The sequence below is a fragment of the Meles meles genome, chromosome 5 (assembly GCF_922984935.1).
Source record: "Meles meles chromosome 5, mMelMel3.1 paternal haplotype, whole genome shotgun sequence".
NCBI lineage: Eukaryota > Metazoa > Chordata > Mammalia > Carnivora > Mustelidae > Meles > Meles meles.
In genome coordinates, this window is record NC_060070.1 from 8,238,454 (window position 1) to 8,262,515 (window position 24,062).

Consider the following 24,062-nt stretch of genomic DNA (forward strand, 5'->3'; position numbering starts at 1 on the left):
TTGCTGCTCATTCTGGTCCCGGAGCACGTTAGGCCCCCTCGGGGTACAGGCAGCTGAGCAGTTCCTCAGCAACCCACTCAGCAACCAGCAGCATCTCCGGGAGGAACTTTCCTTTCCCGCACGGCAGTGGCCCTTGGTTTTCCCCTCCTGGAAACCTTTCTTAAAACCGAAGCATTCCCGGGGCAGTACAGGAACCGCACGGCATCCTGTAAAAACGGAAGCACGGGCCAGGAGAGCAGGCAAAGTGGCAGCAGCACGGGGCCCGGCAGCCCGGCGGGAAGAGCTCTGGTGTGCGGTCCAGCCGCGCCGGCCCTCGGCCTGACCCTGGGGCCAGACTCACCTTCTGCTGCCTCACCTGAGGGGCTACCGATAAATGAAAAACACGATCTTGACAATGACAGCACAAGCGTCCCCTCGTCGCAGGCACCGAAAGAGCACAGTTTCAACATGCTCGCACGGCGACCCACACTTCAGCTGCTCAGGCCCTAGACCACGCATCCGCGCTCCTCTCGCTCCTCAGTCGCACGTTCATTCTGTCGGGAAGCACAGGGGCTCTGCCGGCGAAAGGCACCTGCATGCAGAGCCCACGGCCTCCCACCACTGCTGCTTCCCCTGCTCCATCCCTGGGCCACGGCAACAGCCTCCTAACCCCTCGCCCTCTGCCCCACACAGCCCGAGCCATCCCTTTACAACTGAAACTGGAATCAAAATAAAAAATAAAAAAAAATAAAACCTAAGCCGGCCGTACCCTACCCCCCCCCCCCCACTCAGAACTTTCCCTGCCTTCGGTCCTCTGAAAAAAAGCATCATGGGGGCTCACCTGATTCGCCCTCAGCTCCTACCTCACCATCCCCTCCCCACCCCCACCGTGGGCAGGCGCTCCCCACCCCAGGGCCTTTGCAGCAACGCCCCTGCTCACACAGCACCTCCACGAGCCTCCCAATCACTCTAAGGTTGCAGCCTACCCCCATCTTTCAGTTTCTCCCCTGCCGGCTCTGAATTCCCGAACGTGCCCTTCCTCTTGACCGTGTCCGCCTGTGCCCTCCTGGAGGGCGCCCGCCACAGGACGGCCCGGGAGCAAGGGTTGTGATGAGAGAACAGGGTCTCGCAGATGCGTACCGGCCTCAAAGAGATGGGTTTCAAAGAGCAAGTCCAAAATGGTATTAAGGTAGAGAAAGAATGAGTGCCTGCCTTTTCTGTTCTCCGCCACCTGCTTTATTTGTAAAAATGTATAAATTCTGGCTTCTGCAGAGTTCAGAGCAGCACACACCACACGAGCGTGGCTCTCTCCAGGATCCCACGGGCAGGGACAGCCCGCGCTTCTCCACATGGCTGAGGATAGGGCAGGAGGCCGAGCTGGGACACGGGAGGCTAACGGAATCATCCTTACAAGTTCATGAGCAGCAGTGTCCGTGCACTTGGCAGAAGGGTCGGAGTCACCTTGGAACCCCCTCTGCTGGGTTCCTGCTGTCCTGAGGGCACTTCATTTCTGTTCCTCCAATCTGGGGTGGGGTGCACACCCTGGGGGGATCTCCTGGGAGGACGGGGGCCCAAGTCTACAGCAGACGCTAGGGCCACCCTCCCGTGGAAGGACAGAGTGGGCTAGGGGGTCAGGGTGGCAGCCGTGCGGGTGTTACCCCGAGACCCTGCGTCCTGAGCAGGCCGGAGCAGGGTCCAGTATAAACAACAAAGCAGCCTGAGCCCACGTCTCCCCCTGCAGTCCCTCTTTCCCAGATGTTAGGATCCGGCACTTCTCTGTAGGAAAAGGGGGCAAGAAGGCAGATGATAGTTCACCCAGGAGGGCTTGGGTGATGGAAAGCTGCGTGCGTGAGCTGCCGCGGGTTGAAACACTACAGGGTTCCAGAGACCGTGGTGACAATGTGGGGTCCCCAATAGAGACTGAGAGTCACTGCCTGCAAGTGTGGCCTCCGGCAAAGCCTGCTTCAGCCTCTCTGTCACCGTAAGGTGGGGATCCGCACACTTACCGGCAGGACTGCGGTGCGCAAACGAGGCCAGTGTTGCTGGAGAAGGGGGTGGGCAGAATACTGGCCCCCAGATGCACCCACATCCTAATCCCAGAACATGGGATCATGGCATGTGTGCGGCAAAAGGGACTTAGCACTTTAATTAGATCGCACAGGATTTTCAGACAAATGGATGGAAAACTGGACCAGAGATGCTTAATGGTTAGAAAGTAACAGGCTTTGTTTGCTCCTTAGGAAGGATTCCGTAAGTGATTACAAATGACATGAATTTTTTTTTTTTTAAGGTAGGCTCCAAGCCCAGCAAGGAGCTTGACTCACAACCCTGAGATCGAGACCTGAGCTAGGATCAAGTGTCAGACACTTAACCGACGGAGTCACCCCCGGTGCCCGAATGACATGAACATTTATCTCTGAGAAAGGTACCTGGAAGATACAAAGAGGCTAACATTAAGATGACCATTTTAGGACTGTTACTATTTCCACTCATGATCTTTCTAGATTTTTTTTTTTTAATTTGAGAGAGAGACAGTGAGAAAGAGCATGAGAGGAGAGAAAGTCAGAGGGAGAAGCAGACTCTCCAAGGAGCAGGGAGCCCGATGCGGGACTCGATCTCAGGACTCTGGGATCATGACCTGAGCTGAAGGCAGTCGCTTAACCAACTGAGCCACCCAGGCGCCCCTCATGATCTTTCTAATACCAAAAATCTCATCGTTTACAAAAAGGATTCCAACATTTTAAGAGCAAGGCTTGGAGTCATGTTACTTCTATAGGATCAGGGAGTCATGAGGACATCCTAGGTCGGGGACGGGGCGGGGGCAGCCATGTGTCCTTTTCCTCAGCTGCAGAGGCAGAATCATGTCAATCATGCAGAATGAGGAGACTCCCCATTTTTCAGGTGCCTCCATGAGCAGCACCAAAGAATTCAAAGTCCATTCCCATAGCACAGGGAATGCTGGCTCACGAGGACACAGAGAGCCCCACAGGTTCTGCGGACTAGAGAGCAGAGAGGCCACCTGCAAGGGGATAGACCAGGCGCCCAACCACACAGCACAGGCGTTCCAACAGACGCAGGAGAAGCCCGACTCCTGGGGGGGCCACCAGGACAGCACAGATCCAGAACCCAGAGGAGACGCCAGCTGAATGGAGTCGCAGGGACGAGTGGAAGGCGCCAGGCTGAGGGACGAGGAAGGGTGCTCAACACGGCCTCCGGGACAGGAGCCAGCAGGCAGGTGAGGGGCTCAGGAATCCGTGTGCAGAGTTCCCAGAAGGACCCTGAGCAGGAGAGGCGCAGGGAGGGCGGGCGGCTGGAGGCAGGTTATGGTGAAGGGAAACGTGGCTGGGAGGGGAGGACGGGCCAGAGCCCCAGGGGGAAGCAGACAGAGGGAAGGCAGGAGAGTAGAGCATCCGGCTTACGATTTGCTTTGGATTTTTCATTTAACGGTGGAAGAAAAAACTGCACGAAAAGTATGGAATGAAGACCCAGGCAAGATGAGGAGAAAGTGGGGGTCGGGGGTGGGCAGCAAAAGGCAGTCTGGGCTCTCGGCACTTCTGAACAGCACGCGAAGCTGATCACAACCACAGGTTTTCAGCAGCTCAGCCACCCCCACCCGCCCTCCCCACCCCCTCCTGCAGCAGGGACAAGCGGCAGCGTGGCCATCGTGACCATCGTCCCCACAGGGCGACCGCAGACCCAGGCCGCCTCGGCCAGCACCCTCCCCACCGCAGGTGTGCGCTTCAGCGGCCGGTGAAGACGTGCAAACGGGTAAGACGGTTACAGGAGTCAAGTCCCATCAAGTCCCTCGGGGCCGCCTTCACTCCAGAACTACCCAAACCAGCTCCTAGGGTTCGGCTCCTGCTCCAACCCCAGAGAGTTAAAAGGGTCACTCAGTACACTCCGCCAAGCATGTGTTCATGCCTCACGTTTGCTTATCGCACGCGGAGCTCATCCAATGAGACTGAGCCCCCAAAAGCCCACAAGAGCGAAGGGGGTGCTCCTCAGTGCATACAAAGTTACATTCAATGGGGGCAGGGGGTCCCCACTAGGATGCCTTCTGGACAAAAGGATAAAACTTCCTCCCCCAGTCCCGCCCCCCGAGAGTGTGCTTTCAATGGTCTGACCACAAGCTGCCCCGAACCTCCAGGCACAGCAGCCCGCTGGTCACTTGTCCCTCAGGACGGGCCTGGGACTTCCGGACTGGTCGTTCCCACACCCTCCACTGGGACGGCTGCCGCCACTAATGCTTCTGCCTTTTAGAGAAGAACTCCACACCCCACCCCTCACCCCAAATTTAGGGCTTTGCTAAGTCAGTAAGTGAGATTCACAGTTGAGCAAACAGCCCAGCCAACTTCAGCTCCCGATAGAGAAAAGCTACAATAATGCAAGCTGAAGGCGCCTGGGTGGCTCAGTGGGTTAAAGCCTCTGCCTTCGGCTCAGGTCACGATCTCAGGGTCCTGGGATTGAGCCCCGCATCGGGCTCTCTGCTCAGCGGGGAGCCTGCTTCCCCCCCCCCCCCCGCCTGCCTCTCTGCCTACTTGTGATCTCTCTCTGTCAAAATAAATAAAATCTTTAAGAAAAAAAAAGTAAAAAAAGTAACGTAAGGTGAGGTGTGGAGCGGCATGTCCCCGGCACGGCCCCCCAGCATGGCCCACTGCAAGGGAACACAGTAACCAGACCACAGTGGGCCTTGGCAAGGTACACAGCTGTGGCACGGGTAATCTTTGTTTCTAAGGTGCATGTTAAATGTTATACACCATAAAACATGACCGAACACATCACAAATGCACACGGACACTTAGCTTCATTTTTTCCCCTTTACTAAACTCAGGCTGGTAGGGGTTTAGGTCTGGCAAATGGCCTAGTGGCCAAGAATTTCTCTCCCAGAAATAACGGAGCCTTTGGTTTACCTGCTGTCCAGGTCCCGTGCTAGTCTGTGTGCACGTGAGACCCTCCGGGGGTCTCGCCGAAATTCCCAGAGATGCGGACGTCTCCCCATTTATAGAAAGAAAAGTTCTGGCCACAAAAGTACCACATCTAAGGATTTCTTTATCGTTGATAATCGTTACAGAATTTCACCCTCAAAACAAAGTTCCTCATAAGGACTGCAGAGATTGGTCTGCAAGTAAAATATGATTTACACAAACAAAACCCGCAAAAGCCCAAGCGGATGGCTGTCCCAGGGAGGCGCAGAGATGGGAAAGGGCTACCAGCTGCCCTCAGTGACCAGGTCTTCCGAGGAGAAGCGCCAGGAGGGCCCAGGTGGTGACCACGCCACAGACCCTGCAGGAGAGAGAGGTCGTGGTCCTGGACGGCGGCGGGCCGCTGGGGAACGGGCAGGCCCAGAAGCACGGACACGTGCACAGCCCCCCAAGCAGCTCCCCCGAATGTTCCTGTCTTCCCATCACTCTCCCAGCATGAACTTCTGCCTCGAGGGCAGACTGGCTCTCAGACACACGCAGACAAGTCATTTTCCTAGTGACTGACATCAGAGGTGGACAGATGGAGAAAAGACTGCCTCGGAGCCAAACATTTTTCTTCAAGGGTGCAGTTCTCTATAGATATGGCTCCTAACCAGGAGGCCAAAACCCTCAGAGCAATCCCATCTTTCAGTTATGCAGGCCAAAAACCCTGATTCAAACTCGACCCTGCTCTAGGCGGGCCGTGACCCCTAAAGCACCCGACTCTGACCACAGGGTCTCTCAGACCACATAGCCCAAGCCCCAACCGGACCGTCCACCCGCCTGCCTCCGTGGCCCTCTGCGTCCTCTGCAGTCTGCCTCATGCAGAGCCACCTCTGTGGAAAATCTCCAGCCGCCTGCGGCTTCCCCCGCAGCCCTCATCCATGGCCCCCAACTCCATCGGGCGCACGCTCCTCCCCAGCCTCTCCTCGTGGTCTGGCTCATTCCCTTACCTCCTTACAGACTTAAGGGGGTCCCCACTTCTCCTTTACCCTCCTTCTGGCCCCCCTCCCACCTCCTGATCTGCTCTTGTTTTTAATAAACACTTGTCTCCTGATCTGTCCTGCAATTCACTTGATCGCTGTGACCACCCACTGGAGCGTGAGTTCTAGGAGAGCAGGGATTTTGCTTTACTAGAACCTACGATAGTACCCGAGACAGCAGGCGTTCAGTCAGTGCTTGTCTGCTGTTACTGACAGACATTCAGGTCACCACATTTGACGAGGACTCCTTCACAACACACGCTGGTGGGGCGCCTGGCTGGCTCAGTTGCTGAAACATCCGACTCTTGGTGTCGGCTCAGGCTGTGATCTCAGGGTGGTGAGATCGAGCCCTGCGCTGTGCATGCTCTGCGCTCAGCTGGAAGTCTGCTTCGGATTCTCTCCACCTCTGCCCCTCCCTCCACTCGTGTGCACTCTCAAGTAAACCCATCTTTAAACACACACACACACACACACACACATGTCCCAGCCAGTGAACCCCGCCCCCGCTCCGCCCCAGCAGGACCCGCACAGTGCTCCAGGTCACTCACTGCAACAGGCAGCTGATGTTCGGGGAGTGCCTCCAGTACCGGTAAAGGGACACCTGCAGGGTGGGGTGGCCCCTATACTCCTTCAGGATGCTCCGAGCACTGCCGAGAGACGTTCTTAGGTCAGGCATGCGAGTATCAGACCTGTTGCTCCAAGCAGGCTCCAAGCGGCTGCAAAGGGCAGTGGTGGCCCCAGGGCACGGGGACAAACGGGGACATGCGGAGAGCCAAGGCACCTACTCCTTAAACTTATTGGTCAAAAGCAGGAACTGGCTCCGCGAGAGTCGCCGCACATCGAACTTGCAGAGATTCTGAAACTCACGGTAGACCTGCTGCTCGCTGACCCCCGGCCACTTCCGGACATGGAGGAGGAGGATGGGAGGTCGGATACTGGGGCAATCTGGACCTGAGAAATTCTAGAAGGCGGGGAGAAGAGCAGAGGAGATTTTCTGCAATCCCTGCGGACAACCTTCCTGGTTTGGAAACCCTAAGAGGCTAAGAGAGGCTGTGTGTGGGCTGGGGGGAACGGAAGGAACGCGCGCACCCACGTCAGTTTAGGCAGGAAAACACACGGAAAGAGCAAGCCTAGCAGGACGGGAGCACCCTCTCGCTCTGGTTTTAGTTGTTCCCAGACCACCTTGGAGAGGTCCCCAAGGAAACCAGGCTGATTCCCAGCACACGCCTCTGAGTGGGGGAAAGGAGCGAAAGAAATGCTACTCACAATCTTAGGGACCCCGGCTCGGATTAGATTCACCTGGTTCACATAGGGAGCCAGCATGTCGAGGTACAGAGGGAAGGAGGGCTCGGGCATGGGGCCGGCACTACAGGGACAGAGAAAACCCCAAAGCATTCAGGCACACCAGCGGTCAAGCACACATCCTCCACCACAGCAAAGGGTCTGGGGACGCAACAGGGGCGGGTGCCACCTCAGGCCACTCTCCCCCTCCCCCCTTCCAAATCTGCGGGCCTCCCCCAACCCATCGACCCCACAGAGTGCTCTCCGGGGCCCCAGACATGGTAGAGCTTCAGGTGATCACCACCCGTCGGTGACACTTGGGTAAAGACTCCTTGACCAACATCAGCAGTGGCTCAGAGAATTAGTGAGAGACCACGGTCCAAAGGCCCACTTGACAGGACATCGCCCTCCGTCCCGCATGGCTGTCCTTCAGCCCTCATCCTCGCCTGCCCTGCCTTGGTGCAGACTCGACCACACACCAGAGCCCAGGTCTGGGGGGAACCACTGGCCTCACAGCCAGGCAGGTCCGGGCGGCTACGGAACTTCACTACACCTAGGAGGGTTTTTAGGTCAGGAGGATTAGAGCGCAAGGATGGAAGGTGCCAGGTGCAGGGCACCGGGGCTTCCCTGCAGCTAGCGGCCCTCCCCCTCGGGCACACACGTACCTCCCCACGAGCACTCGGATGCTGTCAAAGCACAGGAAAGAATAGGGGGCAGGTTTCTTATTTAAGCTTGATTCCTTATGTAAGCTATAAAGCTCACATCAGCAGGTCATAGGGTATTTCTATGCATAATACCCATTACTAGAATGAAAAACCACAGGCAGCACCAAAGCTAATAAATGAGCCCACAATCATGACTAGTTTTATTAGTCTGAAAAGGTTTCCAAGTCAGCCGCGAAGACCCTGTTACAATTTTGATCCGCTCTTCCACCAGGCCTAAATCCTATTTAACAAACACGTACACCAAGGATTATGCTCTAGAATGCGTATTCCAAGGGTGGCCCTGGTGCCTCGGGGGCCGGTGCTGTGGGCATCAAGGGCGATACTGCCATGGGGGAAATGCATTTGAGGTTTCAATTTGGGATTTTAAGAATCTCTCCCTTATCCACCTTAGTCCGCCTCACTACCCCTCTCCCCAGCCCGACTCTGGGGACCCCAAGGAGGTTTCCTCCCACCTCATAGTGATTTCCATGGTTATGAGAAACGGGGGGGCAACAGACAAAGCCAGCCTACCACACTGGGAAGGCCCGAGGCAGGGGGAGGCCCTGCACCTGACCTTACTGCCTTGGCCTCCCGCCGCACGACTCCCGCGCCAGCACAGAGCAGGCCAAGACAGTGGGAAACGCCATCCCGAGGAGGAGGGCAGCTGCCCAGTCAGCGACGGTCTCTGCACCACAACATTCCCATCTTGGGGAACCACAGGAGCCCCGAGGGCTTAGCTGACAGCAAGGGCTCAGGGATTCGGACGGACGTTCCGTGAGCAGGATGGAGGGAGGGGACACTCACCCGTGTGCTCTCCACACGAGCAAGTGGGCCACTTTCAGAAGAACTGGGGGGAAAAGCTAGAGATGTAATACCCGTCCAGGCGCAACCAGATCACCTCATCACAAGATGCCAACTTCTGCTTTCTTTCCACGGCGCACAACCCACCTGGAAGTAAATGGAGAGCCTCGGGCTGTGGGGGAGTACCACAAACAAAGCAGGAGGCCCCCTTTCAGAGGACAGCAACCCTCACCTGATCCACAGAGGAAGGCATCGTACGCGGCCTCGTGGGGGTACTTGGTCTCCACTGCAGCAGCGCCCCAGAAGAGAGAGAGCGGAGCAGCCATCAGAACACGGCCTGGACAAGGGGTCTCCTCTCCTCCCAGCTGCACACCAACCGCCGTCATTGCTCCAGAGATGCGGGTGGGGAGAAGGGCACACACACCCGTCTTCAGCCCGGTGCCCCTGCAGCAGCAGGAAGCTGAGGCAGAGAGCCTCCCGGCAGGCCAGCCACATGCCCACGAGCATTGGGCGACCCCCAGGAGCTGCGGTGCCTTCTGGGGTGGCTCCTTTGTGAGGAGGGGTACACGGAGTCTCCCCCATGGCCCTCCCACACACCTGCCCACAGGGAGGACAGGCCTTGTTCTGCCACAGTACTTGGCTGACCGTGGAGCGGCTTACCACGTACCGTATCTTTCACACTTGCTCGCGTGAATGACCACGGGCCCGGAATTTCTGGTAGGATTCAAGTCGCTGGTAGAGAAGAAAAACAGGATAAAGAAGATTCATTGCAAATAAGCCCTTCTTGGTCTCTCCTCACCGCATTCATATAAGCAAAAAGGGTCCTCAGGACTGGGGTGCCTTTTAAACAAAAGACAAACGGGACCAGGCAGGTACGGTCTTGGTAGGCGGGCACCAGGGCGGGTGGAGGAGCCCAACAGGGCTGGAGGCTGCGGCCGGGTTGCTCGGGGCACTTGCCCCATGCCGAGCTGAGCCAAGGCACCGGGACACACGCGACACCAGCTGGGACCACAGAGTGACCCCATGGTCCAAGGGGTGTCCGCAAGCCCAGGCCCGCTGCTACAGCGCCCAAGGCCCACATGGAGCACTCAGGATACAGAGGCCGCCGGCAGGAGGGCGGGCAGGCTTCCCGGTGGAGTCCCCAACCAGAGGAACTCGGGCCCCTAAGCCACGGGGAGGCAGCTGGCATCTTGAGCATCAGGAACACGCAAAGGCAGCGAGGGAAAGGGAGCCAGGCCCAGTGGCGAGGCCGAGGCACAAGGTGCGGTGACGTCCTCGTGGGCTGGGCCAGGCTGGAAAAAGGACCTTCAGGAACATCGGGAAGACAGACCAGAAATCTGGCCCAATCGGGTTCACGTTTTAACACCTCACTCCAGCGGCAGGGGTGATGAGCCAGGACAGGCCACGGAATACCCGTGGGGCCTCTCCCACCCCTGGAATGAAAGAGGCTGGGCGGAGGCCAGGATGCCGGGTGCAGGGGAAGGGCACACCGGAGAGCCACCAGAGACGCTCGGAGCGTCCAGACAGACAGGAGTCCACCGACTAGAAGGCGTGGCTGGCCCGCTCCGGGCTCTCTGGTCCGCTCCCGGCTCTGGCACGGGAGGGGGCGCTCAGTGAGGAAAGCTTCCCTTCGTTTCCCAACTAAACTTCTTAGAACCAGGGTGTGTGCAGCGGACGCCGCACAGACACCAGCTGAGCGCAGGCCGTGGTCTGAGTCCGCTCCCGCGGCCGAGCACGCTCATCTCCACGGCACCTCCCAGTTCCCCGCAGCCACGTCCTCAGGTCACAGGTGGTAGAACGGAGGCTCAGAGAGATGCGGTCATTCTCTCAAGGGTGCTCGTGAGCTGGTGCGGGGCAAAGCTGGGCTTTCACCCCAAGACGTCTGGATTCAGAGCCTGTGCATTTCCAACGAAACCTTCACATTCGCACACAGCGCTCAGCACAGCCCCTGGGCCATACGCCTTTGTGGGAGTTGCTCCAGGCACAGAGGTGGGTTCGAGGGACCGAGAACAATGCCAAGTTAAAGATGCTCACGGCCGTGTGGGCAGGAAGGCCTGGCAGCCAGGCAGCGAGCGGGGTGTGACCTGGAGATCTGAACGGTCACGGGCAGTGGTAGCTGACGCTAAGGGAGTGCCTTAGGTCACCAAGGGACACAGTAACGAGCAAGAAGAGGACCAAGGAGCAACCCCGAAGGGACTTAAATGTCTGGAAGAACAAGCGCCCACAAGGAACGGGCTGAAAACTACAAAACCCACCAGAAGTCCAGGGAAGGGAACCACCGAAGCAGGGGTGGGGAGAGCCTAGGGTGCCAGGCACCAGACCGCAGTCAGCAGGCCTGTTCCACGTGCCTCGTGCCTTGGCCTTGACTGAGACGATGGAGCAGCCTGCACCGGGTGAGATCACGAGAGCGAGTTCCATGAGGGAAGAGAACCCGACCTCCAAGGGCCATGGCCGTGTAGAGGCCCCCGAAGAGGCTTGTCACAAAGACAAGAACGAAGACTGAGGAGGGAGAGAGGGAGCAGAGTCGGGAGCGGGGCTCTGCGGTTTCTGGGCCAGGAGAACAAGGATGACGGTGAGGGAGGGGAGAGGGCCAGCCTGGAGGCCCCGCCAGGGACACTGCTGAGCCAGCGGAGGGAGGACCACGGGGCAGGATGCTGGACAGGCAGGCGGAGGGCAGCCCTTTCCGCCTGGGCCCCGCACACAGACAATGCCACCAATGTCTCCAGGGGGAGAGCAGGGAATGGAGATCACCGGCACTTGGCCTCACATTTGCTTCCTGGAAATGGGGATCCGGGGGACCCTTGTAGGAAGCAGAACATGAAGCATGAGGCCCCAGAGGAGACTACTGTGGGGAGGGGGAGCGTCGCGCGGGAGGTCAGAGGACCACCATCACCAGAGGATCAGATCTGTTCTCCTTGCACAGATGTGCCCCCTTCAGCTGCCGCGATGTGGCGCCCGCTCTCTCTGCTGCTGGGTTCGCGGGTCCTCCCAGCCGGGGAGGGAGCTGCTGAGCTCCCTGACCCTGGTGCTCCCCAGGCACAGCGCCTCTCCCCGCCTCTCCCCATCTCCCACCCCCACTATCAGGACAACCCAGGCCTCAGTCAGTCAGGGCTGTGAGGGCAGGTGGGAACTGTTTCTTCTACAAAAAGGGCAGGGTCGCCCCTAGTACTGGGGTCATTCAGTCACTCAAGTGTCTGGGGCGCAGCTACCAGCCCGCCGGCAGGCCCATGACACGCACCAGGGTGCTGAAGGAAACGGTCCAATCTGCGGGAGCCCACCCTGCCAGCAAGCAGACACAGATCAGGAGAAATGAAGCCACCACATAAGTCAACAGCTGTGGCATCTCACGGGCTCCTGGCCGTCCACACAGGGCTTGCCCGCCCCAACACTGGCAACCCGCGCGTGGGGGATTCTAGGCCGTGGGAGGCTGTTCTGTGCATCCTGGCCTTTCCTCCGGATACCAGCACGGCCCCACTCGTCACAACCCAAAATGCCCCCACACTGCCCTGGGGAATGAATCCTCCTCCGCCATGAGAACCCTGCTCTACAGGCAGCTCCGAAACAAAACAACAAAACCCTTCCTTACCTGTTTAGGACTTCATAAACTTCTGAAAGATTTGAAACCCTTGGGAAATTCAGTTCCTAAAATTATGGAAAACAAATCAGGGAGAATAAAACTTGTGCTTTTCTTATGTGCTCTGGGTATTACCAAATGGTCATTCAAAGAACCTGCAAAATAATTCCTACAAACCCCGCTTTCTACTCAAACAGAAGTGTCCTCATTCCTTGATCAGGATGTCCAGGCACCTAGAAATCTTGGGTTTCCTAGAAGGTCCCCAAAAACCAAAGCTAGAAAAACTGCAACAACCCCTACCGCCTTGCTTCAAAGAGTGTTTAAGGGGTCCCATATACGTTTGCCTCCGAGGTGCCAGGCCACGACCAAGGACACACATGTAGGACACCAGGTGCTCCGAGAACCAGAGAGTCTTGGGCAATGCCAGGTCACCCTAGAGCTCATCTCCTCCTGTGTGGCAAGGAGTCTACATGGGTCCCCTCAGATCAGTCCATGTCCTTCCTGCCTCACGCTAGGACTCTGCTGCAGGAGCAGCATCAGAGAAGCGTGCAAGAGCTAGACACCCGGGCAGTACGGTAACGAACGTACTCTGGGCAAGGATGCTTTCAAATGCTGATCTGATTCCCCTTTCTCTGGTCCTCAGTTTAACTTCGAAGAGGCATTGAAGCCAGTTGGGTGCCCCTCTTCTCCATGTGTGGGTCACTCCCTAACTGCACAACACAAGTCACCTGGTGGCTTTTGAAATACCACCCCTCCCCCATCCCTCTAAACCACGGGGAGCTGGTGGTGGGACCCAGTGTCAGGATTGGCTTCCCTGGGGGACTGTAATGCGCTCAGGGTGGAAAACCCATGACCTTACACCTCGGTCAAGATCTTTCGGGGCCTCCTCCAGCCTGATGCTCTTGGAGTGGGCTGCGAACAGTCCTCATGCTTACATGGAGCTCCCGCACAAGGTGTCGTGTGGAGTGCTGATTTAGATCAGACGTGCTCCACAGAACTCATTCAAAACATGGGAGCCTGAATGAGGGAAGGAAAGCAGAAGCTAATGGGATGAGCCAATGCTAACACACAAAGGAAGCCAATACTGGCTGTAAGATAGGAGAGAAGGCTTCCAGGAACGATTTTGAAAAAGAGACAAAGTAAAGTGTGACTGGAACAGAGCACTCCTTCACCCAAAGCAGCCCCGTTCATTACCTTCCAGATATCCTTGGTCACGTTCTTGGTGTCAATGAGAACAGGAAACAGGCTGTGGATGTTCAGCTTAAACTGATCATAGCTTTCTGATTGACAGACCAGAGAGAAAGGAGTTGGCTGGTAAACATGGGGAGGGAGAGTCTCCAATCTAGCTTGTCCCCAACACTAACAAATAAAGCAATGAATAGAACAAAATGGGAGTGAAAAACTTCCTTTCCCCTGATTATTGAGAACAGATAGATCAAGCCAAACTGCCATCACCATTCATGGTGGTCAAGGCCAAGGGGCTTCCCATTCGATTCGGGATATTGTCTACGGTCAACGTTAATGTAGCTTGCAAGGTTCTAGCCAACAGAAAAAGGGAGAAAGAAGTGCTGTTGAAAAGACAGACATGAAATCGTCACTTGTAAGGGACTATTGAGAGAAGATCCAAGAAAATTCAGCTAGAAACTATGAGGGAAGTGCCCCAATAAGGAATTAAGCTATTGATTGACTTATCAAAAGCCTACCTGGATACAGTTTAAAGAAGTTTGTTGCGAAAGCAACCAACACAAGCCTTGCTCTCCTCATTCCACTCCCCAAACAAGCAACTTCCCAGTGCTTTTCTCTGGGTGTGTGTTCCCAGATTGCTCAGCGGGCAGGGCTGTGCTGTGGACAACTCCCCCAGGTTTTGGCACCTCCATGTGCATAAGGGGAACAACCCAACTCCTGACTCAGTCCCGGGCCCACACCTCCTCGCTCTCGTAGGACCAGGCCACATTCCCCACCTTTTTCCCTTTCTTACCCAGCTCTTGTTTTCCCTGCAATTTTGTTTTGGCATCTTAGTTTTTCGGGTCAGAGCTTATGAATTTTATTCCTACTTCTCTCCTGATTTTCTCAATATGGTCCAACCAAGATGTTTTGTCAATTCCTTTCTTGGGGAAATTTTAGAACCATCTCACCTTCTTCGTCTAGATAGTGTACATTACTTCCTTTAATCCCCTGATACTAGGATGTTGGTACTGTTATTACCCATTTTATAGGCAAGGAAGCAGAGAAAGCGTCTTGCTGGAGCCACAACATAACCAGGGGTGGAACGAGGACCCAAGTATGGCTCCCGAGTCCATGTTTTTAATGGCTACACGACACTGTTATACATCCAGCCAGGGAACCATCGGTCATAGAAAAGTACAGCCCAGCCACGAGACAAGGCCACACAGCCCCTGACACAGCATTTATTAGGTCAATGACACAAATGCTTTGGGTAAGTGGAAATACACCCAAACAAAATCAACGATGTAGTGTGATCTAATCTGTGAGAACTCACAGAGAAAAAAGCAAAGTGTTAGGATTATAGCAGAGACTGAAGGCAGCTTCTCTCCTGCTCACATTTCTGATTTTATAAGGTTTTAAACAAGGATCTGGGACACCTTCCCTAACAGGGGTCAGAGTATCCATTCAAACGTATGTTTTTCTGCCCGAAAGGCACCTGACTTCCACTCGGGGAAGATGGGAACAGGCACCAAGGTGCTGGGAGTCTGCAGAAGTCGACGGATCGTGGGGAGACAGCAGAGGACGGCACCAGCCCACACCCCCTCGCAAGGTGGCACGTGAAGGCGGGGGGGGGGGGGCAGGTGCGCCCATACCTGGGAGCGGCCTGAAGAACTTCTCGTGGAGATGCAGCAGGTCCATCATCATGTTGTGGCCCACTAAGGGCTACTCGGAGGAAGCGACAGGTGCGGAGACGAGGGGTGAAGACAGACATCCAAGGTGAACACTCTCGCGGAGGGGACAGCTTTAGAACCCACAGCGATCCTAGCACACGGCAGCCCACCCCCGCTTCACGCACCCTCATGAGAGGTGGCCCAGTGCCAGGATGTCTAGTGGGGCGCAGGAGGGATGTGGGGCAGGGTGTCCCCGCCGAGGGTCTAAACTGAAGACCGTCCCCCAGCAGTCTGAGGTCGGCTAGTAGTGCAGTGGCCGTGCGCCTAACGGGGGAAGGAACGCAGTGTTCCTGTCCCAGTTTAACCCGTCACTGTTTGGGGAAAGCAAGGCTAGATCTAGGAACCCAGTTACTGACAGGAAAGAACTACTTATCTCAAGGAATCTTATTTTTGTTGGAAGACCCAGCCTATTTTTATGGTCAGAAATACTTGCTAGAGAGCAAGAAAAAGATTTTTTTTTCCCCTACCTTTTGGGCTTTCACCAGCATCTGGAAAAACACTGAAAAACCCCTGGCAGAGAGAAGAATCTTCTCCTTCCAACAGCTCGCTCGATCACAGGAGGTGTTCTCAAGATACCACCGATGCTGTTTGCTCACTTTTTTCACTATGATCTGAGACAAGAGTAGAGACAAGTTCTCTGAATCCTGGGTTCCTGGGAACGAAGCCAAAGAAGCGGTTCATCTCGAAAGGAGAGGGGAGAAGATGGGAGAAAGCCTTTCACGGGGGCCAGATTTGGCAGAATGAGCGAGAAAGGAGCCACCGGACCACCCGCTCACAGGTGGGAACTCACCCCCTGGTCTCTGGAGACCGTCCAGATGTTGGGGAGGGCCTGCCTCAGCACCAGCTGGACCTCAAAAGCCTGGAAGCCTGTGGCAAGGAAACACAAGGCTGGCACAGAACTACCCACATGGCGGTTCACCTTCCTCTCAGGAGAAGTAGAAGTTGAGAGATGCATGGAGACAAAGGAGAGACAGCTCTTAGGTGTACCCAAGCCCAGAAGCCCCCACGACAGGGACGGCACAGCATTCATGTCCATTCTGGAAGTCTATCCCAGGGCCACTCGGAGATGGACGACCCTGGTGACCCTTGGTGTGGGGGTTAGAGCTTTTGACATTCATCACCTTAGAACAATGTACGTTGAACAGTGTAAAGTTATTTTAAAATAATAAACCCATTATGCTGCTGCCCATGATTTTGTAACATTGTGCATTGGTTACATGAAAAATATTGATTTGCAGAGTTACTGGAATCTTCTGATGTTCACACTTTATACACGATCAACAAAAGACACTTGTACCTACAGCCATGGACCATCAGAACGGTCTCAGTATTGGGAAGCTTGTCAAGCTCACGGTGGCAGACCGGAGTTTTCCAAAATTTGGGGTTTTGATAGAAAGCTCCAATTTTATCACTAGCAAATTCTGTGAGTTATTTTCCTGCAAGTGACAGGCTTAGTCTTCTCACTTGAGAAAAGGACTGAAAATACCCAGATCAGAATAGCCACAGTCCCTTCTTTCCTATAAAAAAGACATTCCAATCAAAGAAAAGGGACGGACTGAGCTCCCAGCTCGGATGTGCCTGAGTGCTTTCCTCCAGAGGAGCGCTGCCCTGCGGTTAGCAACAGCAAGGTTTTACGCACATGTATTTGGACCCATTGAAATCAAATGATGAGCAAAGGCTGAGATGTAATAAAATAAAGACTTCTTCTTTATAATAAAGGCGACTTCTGCACCACCGGGCAGGTAGTTCATAAAAACTCGATTTCGCGTTTCTAAACCAGAAATGGCGACGAAGAAAAGGACCCCTGGGAAGGTCTGCTCCAACGTGCGCTTTTACCCACCGCCACCAGCCCCCCACCCCCACCGCCAGCACTGTCCATGCAAATGCCTGGTGACAATGGCAAGTGACCACAGAGTGAGAGTCTGATAATACTTTTGAGCTGGTGGACCCCTCGGAAAGGGTCTGAGACCCCAGGGGTCCAGAGACCAGGCCCAAGGACCACTAATCGAGGGCAGGTTCATTGTGATTCCACACTGTGCCATGGGGGGTAAAAAAAAGTCCAGAGATGAACACAAGTAAATAAGAGTAACTCGGGCTCTCAGGATTGGGATAAAAGAAGGACACTGAACGGGACTGGACGTCTTCAACCTTAAAAGTCGAAATAGGTCAAAAGCCTCCTGAGTTGGGGTCAGGGCTTTATCTAACCCCAGTGACAACACGCGTGCTGAGCCAATGCCCCGGATGCCCAGGAAGGAGAGCGTACGCACCCAACAACCCCTGCGTGTGACAGTGACCAGCCCCAACACCCCCAGGCTGGGCGAGCAGCCTCCTCCGTACCAGTAATACCAGGGAGAGTCATCCAGTCGCCCTCCTCTGCCAAGTCCAGCCACCGCGTCACCTCATCGATCACCACCTTGATCTGGTCTTTATCCAGAGAACTGGAAACAGGCACATGAAAGTGGGGTGCTAGAGAAAACCACCAGAACCTTCAGGCAATGTCAACACGACAAGAGTTTTGGAGGACTCTGGGTTTAACACTGGGATCTCAGCAACAAAATGGACCCAAAAAAGACTATTTTCTGAGTCTTATTCTGCAAGACTGAGCCAACACTCGGCCGATTCTCTCCTATCCAAACGCAGGAGCAAGTTTCATCCCTTCCTGCTTCGCTGGGCTGCATGGGAGCTAGCCGACACGAAACACTACTGTCAGGCCTGTCTGCTTAATTCAGCTTTGGGGGTGAAAAAGCACCATCTGGTGAAATAAGGAAAAGACAGAACTTTGGTAAGCGCGTCTTCTACATTAGAAATAGAAGAAAACAGTGTTATTTTGAGATGAGGAAAGACTTGTCTCCAACATTTGAAAATAACAGAAGATGAAAAATTCAAATAGATCTTCTCTTACAAAAAGCTGTATTTTTATGTGAAAACCCAAGAATAAAGACTTCAGGGGAGGAAAAAATTTTAAAAGTCACCTCTAGGAGCACCTGACTGGCTCAGTCAGTGGAACACATGACTCTTAATCTTGGGATTGAGTTCAAGCCCTACATTGGTCATACAGCCTACTTAAAAAAAAGAAACCCTCCAATACTACATAGTTATCTGGACCCCGTATTCGATCATAACATTCCAGAGTTTAAAATCGGTCTAACTTAAACTCCCCTCCTGATAAAGGCAAAAAAATCTAAAGTGCAAAGAGCTGAAATGACTAGTTCAGCTCCAGACTCTGTGAGCACGACCTGCCTGGGGCCCAGGGGACCACACAATGCTTTCACTCCATCACTCCCGATCCTAGCTCGGTTGTAGTAGTGGTTTTGAGTAGGATAACTGGCACTGGGAGCTCAAGAAAAAAGGCAGAGGGGTGCCTGGCTGGCTCAATTGGTCAAGCATCTGCTTTTGGCTTGGATCATGGTCCCAGAATCCTGGGATCGAGCCCTGCATCAGGCTCCCTGCTCAGGAAGGAGTCTACTTCTCCCTCTCCCTCTGCTGATCCCCCTGCTTGTGCTCTCTCACTGTCAAATAAATAAAAATCCTTAAAAATAAATAAAGGTTTTTAAAAAAAATAGGCAGAGACCTGCCCTCAGGAGCATACAGATTCAAGAACATGGGGCAATTATGTCCTGGCCAAGGCACATGACCGGTTACCGGTTACATCATCAAGGTTACCTCTAATTTACCCCCGAGACATCCCTGAGATGGCGCTGAAGGCCAGCCCAGCCTCTCACAGGGAGTCCTCCAGAACCTGCTTTTTCCCCTGCAGCACTGGAATGAAGCTCCTTTTTCATTTGAGAACTGAGTGAAGAGCCGGTGCCTTTCCTTTTCTCCCCTTCACTTTTCAACATGAAAATCATACTCAGTGCAGAAGGACGGCTCTCATCTCAGGTGAGGAACAGAACCACCAGCACTCCAAGCTGTTGTGTTTGGCGGATCGCACGCTGCCAAAGCCATGCCAGCTAAAGAGGATGGAGTGAAGTCACCGTACCCGTACCCTGGCCCGCATGCCAGCCCACAGAAAACTCAGAAGAACAGCGGCCCAGAGAGTATCGAAGCCCCAGAGAAACAGGCTTTACCTGCGAACTCTCCAGTTTCCAGTCAGGATGTTGTGTTTAATTTTCTTCTCCTGCTCTTCATTCAGATACGGGATCCCGTTTTTGAGAAACTAGACAAGGAACAAGGAGACTAGTAGAGGCATCCTCTGGGCAGGGGAGCAGAGGGAAAAGAAGCCTTCCTTGTACAGTTCATGTGGACAGGAAATGGACTCAGCCCAGCTGGACCAGAGAACCTTTAAAACCTTCCCACTCCCCTCCTCTGCGGTCATACCTTGTTGTAGTCGAAGCCATACTGATTCAAAAACTGAACACTAGAAGCCTGGAAAGAGAATTCTGAATCCAAGGTCCCAAATGTTGTCGGGAAGAGAAAGAAGTTACATGAATGGGCTACATACCTATAAGAAAATAAATAAATGTAAGAGGGGCACCTGGGTGGCTCAGTCATTAAACAACTGCCTTCGGTTCAGGTCATGATCCCAGGGTGGGAAGCCTGCTTCTCCCTCTCCCACTACCTCTGCTTGTGTTCCCTCTCTCACTGTGTCTCTCTCTGTCATATAAATAAGATCTTTAAAAAAAAAATTTTTTTTAATGTAAGAATGAAAAGCTGAAACCATTTTTAAAATTTTAGCTCACAGAGCTGACTTCGGAGCAGGCTGCTCCTTTCATTCTAAGAATATTTGAATGTTGGCTGTTTCCAGCACTAACTAGCCCTGGGGCCAAAGAAAAAGGCAGATCCTGCCCACAGGGAAGAGTCCAGCCCCCATCCTGATGCCACCGCTCAGCACGCTTTCTGGCTGCTGGGGTCTGGGAGCAAGAACGCCCTCATTCTGACACCATGTTAACAGACACAGAAATGGGGAGAGGAGCACTTAAGTGCTGGGAAAGGCCCCCAGGAAAGATGTTGTTCCGGGAGAGACTCGGATGAGCCAGAAGCTGCAGCAGACAGCGGGGTGGAAGGGCACAGCAGAGGAGACTATGGAGAGTCCAGGGCCAACTGGTTCAGACCCGGAGGCCGAAGTTGCAGGGGAGCAGGCAGAGAAGATCAGTGGGCAAGAGCCAGGTGTTTTGCACGTACTTGTTTGACTCTCCTTCAATACTGGAAAACACAGACAATCCTAAAAGAAAGAGGAGGAAATGAATACCAAAGAAAACGTCCTAGAAGTGAGCTTCAGAAAGGAAACATTTTGAGCAATACTTTACACTTAAAGATACTGTGTACCCTTTAGAACAAGACTATCTCCTAAAGAAAGAAAACAGAGCCTGAGTGGCTCAGTTGCTTAGGCATCTGCCTTCCACTTAGGTCATGATCCCAGGGCTCAGGGAGTGAGCCCTTCATGGGGCTCCCCGCTCATGGGGCGTCTGCTTCTCCTTTGCCCTCTGCCCTTCCCCCTATGCTCTAATAAAATCTTAAAGAAAACAGAGATTTGGAACAGGAGAACTGTCAAGTTATAATTCACACCGAAATTATTAAAACAGAATGGTGAATGGTTCTTCAAACACAGAATACTGACTTTTTTTCTAGTTTTAAAACTAACCAGAGTAAAAAATAAATAAATAAACATTTAAAAAACTAACCAGAGTAAATGCTAAAAACCATGAAAATCTATACAATTAGTGGCTTTAAAATGTCTATATTGCTAAAGAGACCCTACACAATGTAAAGAAGCCTTCAAAATAGGGGAGGACAACAGAAACATATCCACATGCTGTTTCATATACTTTCCATAGAAATTTTACCATTAAGTAAAAAACCACAATAAAATAGCAAAGAAAAGGAGAGAGAGCAACACACACACAGATGTTCACCATTCATAGGAAAAGCTAGAGTCGGTAAAATCTGCTGGAAGTATACCAAATACGTACACACCAGGACAATTAATAAAACTTGTTATATTACACACAAAAGGTCACCCAAATGTGCATCATCAGGAAACTGAGTCAATCAATACATTCAGTTTGGAATAGTAAGTGACTGTTAAAAAGGAAGAGCTGTCTATGCCCATAGAGAAAGATCTCTAAGCCCCATTAGTGAAAAAGGCTGCGGGGCAAAATGCTTCTAACATTATCTTGTTTGTGTAAGTTTTCTGTAAACAAAGATCATACACATTTTTTCTTGAAAGATGGTACAGACTCCTTCATGTTGACAAACTGAGGCAGGAGGACGGAGCTGCTACACTAGGTTTCTGCTTTGTTGCACAGTGGGAGGCCCACAGGCAAAACACAGGCAAAAACCAAACAAGCCTCCCAAACCACAGCCGGTCCCTCCAAAAGGGGTCCAGGCTGTTTTACCAGCAGGAAACACAAAGACAACACAGGTACCTCCTTCAGGGACTCCTAGCAAACGGCTGAAGAGGACACTCACCAATCTGACAGATCGTGAACTGCTGGACACTGTGGCGGGTTTTTAGATACCACTCCGAGGGCAAGTCAAAGAGACTGTGGGGAAGAAAACAGGCATCTCATTCCACATGCAAGGAGAGGGCATGAAGGCGCCACGGCCTCACTGCAGGATGGGCACCTCTCAGCCAGAGGGAGCATTTTACCTTGTGACCACTAGGGAAGACTACCAGCATTTGGAGGACAAAGGTCAGGTCCCCAGACACCCCTCCCAGTCCCAAAGTGCAATCCTGCCCCCTCAAAGCCAACAATGGGCCTGAGAAAGAAGGGGACATGGCTGGAATGCCGGTCTCAAGGGCACAGGTGAGCGGGGCACGCCCGGTAGCCCAGCTGTAAGGCAGCTTTGGCTTTACCTGATCTGCTGGGGGCGGGACAGGTTAGAGCGAAGGCCCGTGAACTCTATGTCCAGACCTATGAGCCAAAAAAAAAGACAAGAGAGTCCCCAGACACAGACCAGTGCCCCACTGTTCTTGCTGTCAACGCTGCAGGTGGCACACGTGTTCAGCTCACCGTCGGTGCTCAAAGGGCCAGGTGGGGTCAAGGGGACGAAAAGGAGAAAGCCAAAGCAAGGACACGCCAGGCCAGTCATCCCATGGGCTGGGCTCCACCTGGGCCAGAGCGGGGCCAAGACCGTAGGTGCTGCTTAACGTCCCACCGCCTAGCCGGGAGGAGGACTCTCCCGCCCTTCTGAGAGGCCCTCTTGGAGCCTCCCGAGGCCTGGCGCCCGTCCTTGCTGGGCCTCACCTCTCTTCTCTGCCCTGCCCTGCCCTGCCCTGCCCCGTCCCGTCCCGTCCCGTCCCGTCCCGTCCCGTCCCGTCCCGCCCCGCCCCTCGCCTGCCCTTCCCCGCAGGCTCACGGCCCCCAGTGCTGAGCGGCGACACTGCCAGGACTCCGCGCGCCTTACCCACGAAGTCAGCGCCCAAGACGAGCTCCTGCAGCAGAGGGAGACTCTGCTCGAACTCATCGGCGCCCACATCCATGGCCACGCAGCTACGCCCAGGGCGCCGGGTTCGTGCGGCCACGTGCTGCCACGCGCTTCCGCCGCGCCGCCGGCCTTAAGGAGCTCACGCGGCGATTGGCTGCGCGCCACCACCTGCCCGCCCACAGGTGTCTGCTTGCACACCTCCGCCAGCTGGGGCTGCAGGAGAGCCCGCCTTCACAGCCAGAGCCCAGTTACGTGAGCGCAGCGATTTCTCTGCAGTTGCTGGAAGGGGCCACTTACGTAGACCTAGCGTATTAAGAGGGGTGGTAGAAAACAGGGCCGGAGAAGGGGGCGCGCAGACCGGCCAGCAGCGCCCAAAGGAACAGCAGTAGGGAGGGAGGTCATCACAGCAGCTGTGGCGAGGGGAGGGGCCGCATCTCATCCACATTGAAATCAGCGCAGCTTGGCACCTCAGCACCTCGCCCCTAGTGAGCTGGCCCGGTCCCCTCCCCCACACCCCACCTTTTTCTTCACTTTGGTCTGCAACGTGGCCTGTAATACCCTCTCTCAAACTTGCCACAAAGACCCTCAGGAACTGCCTGTCAAACTGAAGGAATCTGGTGAAGAGATGATCTAGGGCCATCCTACTCCTTGCAGAGAAAACCCCTATGTCCAGGTGAATCCTATTTTTGTCATTGCCAATTTCCAAAGCCACTAGTCCGGTCTTTGGTCTTTACATCTTCCCTTGGACGCCAGACTTGTTTGAAAAGACTTCTACAACTACAGTCTTCACAGTGAGATGCTCCAATCTTTAAGATGAGGCAACGAAGTATCAGGCCTATAAGAAACACTTATAAATGTCTCCAGTGGGGTATTTATTGGTCACAAGGGGACCACTAAGTCACTGCATTCTGAAGGCCTCAGGACCAATCATACTTTTAAAAAAATGTTGGTGCATACCCATCTTTTTAAAATATCAAACACTCATAAATAAAATCTTTAAAAAAATAAAATATCAAACACTCAGATTAGAAATAATGTTATTTCATTTCTGTATGAGATTAGGCCACCCATTTAAAAATTGGGAAATGCTCTAGAAGCCACCTTAACTGCTTACAGGTTCTTTCTCATCGCACTGGGCTTAAATAGCCAGAAACAGTTATTTTGATTTAATTGACTCCTGTCAAAGAGCTGCAGTGATTCCCACCCAACCCAGCTTCATTTCAGATTCCGGTGATTGCACTTCAAGCTGCTTCGCCTACCCAGCAAATTCTCACTGCAAGCCAAACAGCATGAGCCAACCCTGCTCCCACCCGCCTCCACTTGCCGTTCCTCACCGCATTCCTTTTTTTTTTTTTTCCCAAAGATTTATTTATTTGACAGATAGAGATTACAAATAGGCAGAGTGGCAGGCAGGGAGAGAGAGAGGAGGAAGCAGGCTCCCAGCTAAGCAGAGAGCCCGATGCGGGGCTCGATCCCAGGACCCTGGGATCATGACCTGAGCTGAAGGCAGAGGC

General features: G+C 53.8%; 1 protein-coding gene across 1 annotated transcript; it reads right to left on the reverse strand.

The window, feature by feature from the left end:
* Window positions 1-5,147: 5,147 nt before the first annotated feature.
* PNLDC1 (PARN like ribonuclease domain containing exonuclease 1) lies at window positions 5,148-22,603 on the reverse strand. The gene is made up of 19 exons (XM_046005954.1): window positions 22,528-22,603; window positions 21,977-22,034; window positions 21,589-21,662; window positions 20,302-20,341; window positions 19,498-19,621; window positions 19,248-19,336; window positions 17,518-17,618; window positions 15,971-16,047; window positions 15,648-15,791; window positions 15,103-15,172; window positions 13,478-13,563; window positions 12,296-12,351; window positions 9,377-9,441; window positions 8,942-8,995; window positions 8,713-8,755; window positions 7,190-7,289; window positions 6,709-6,884; window positions 6,472-6,570; window positions 5,148-5,262 (listed from the first exon to the last, which is right to left on the reverse strand). Exons 1-19 carry the CDS (start codon window positions 22,601-22,603, stop codon window positions 5,199-5,201), a joined length of 1,596 nt encoding a protein of 531 aa, XP_045861910.1. The 3' UTR covers window positions 5,148-5,198.
* Window positions 22,604-24,062: the final 1,459 nt, after the last annotated feature.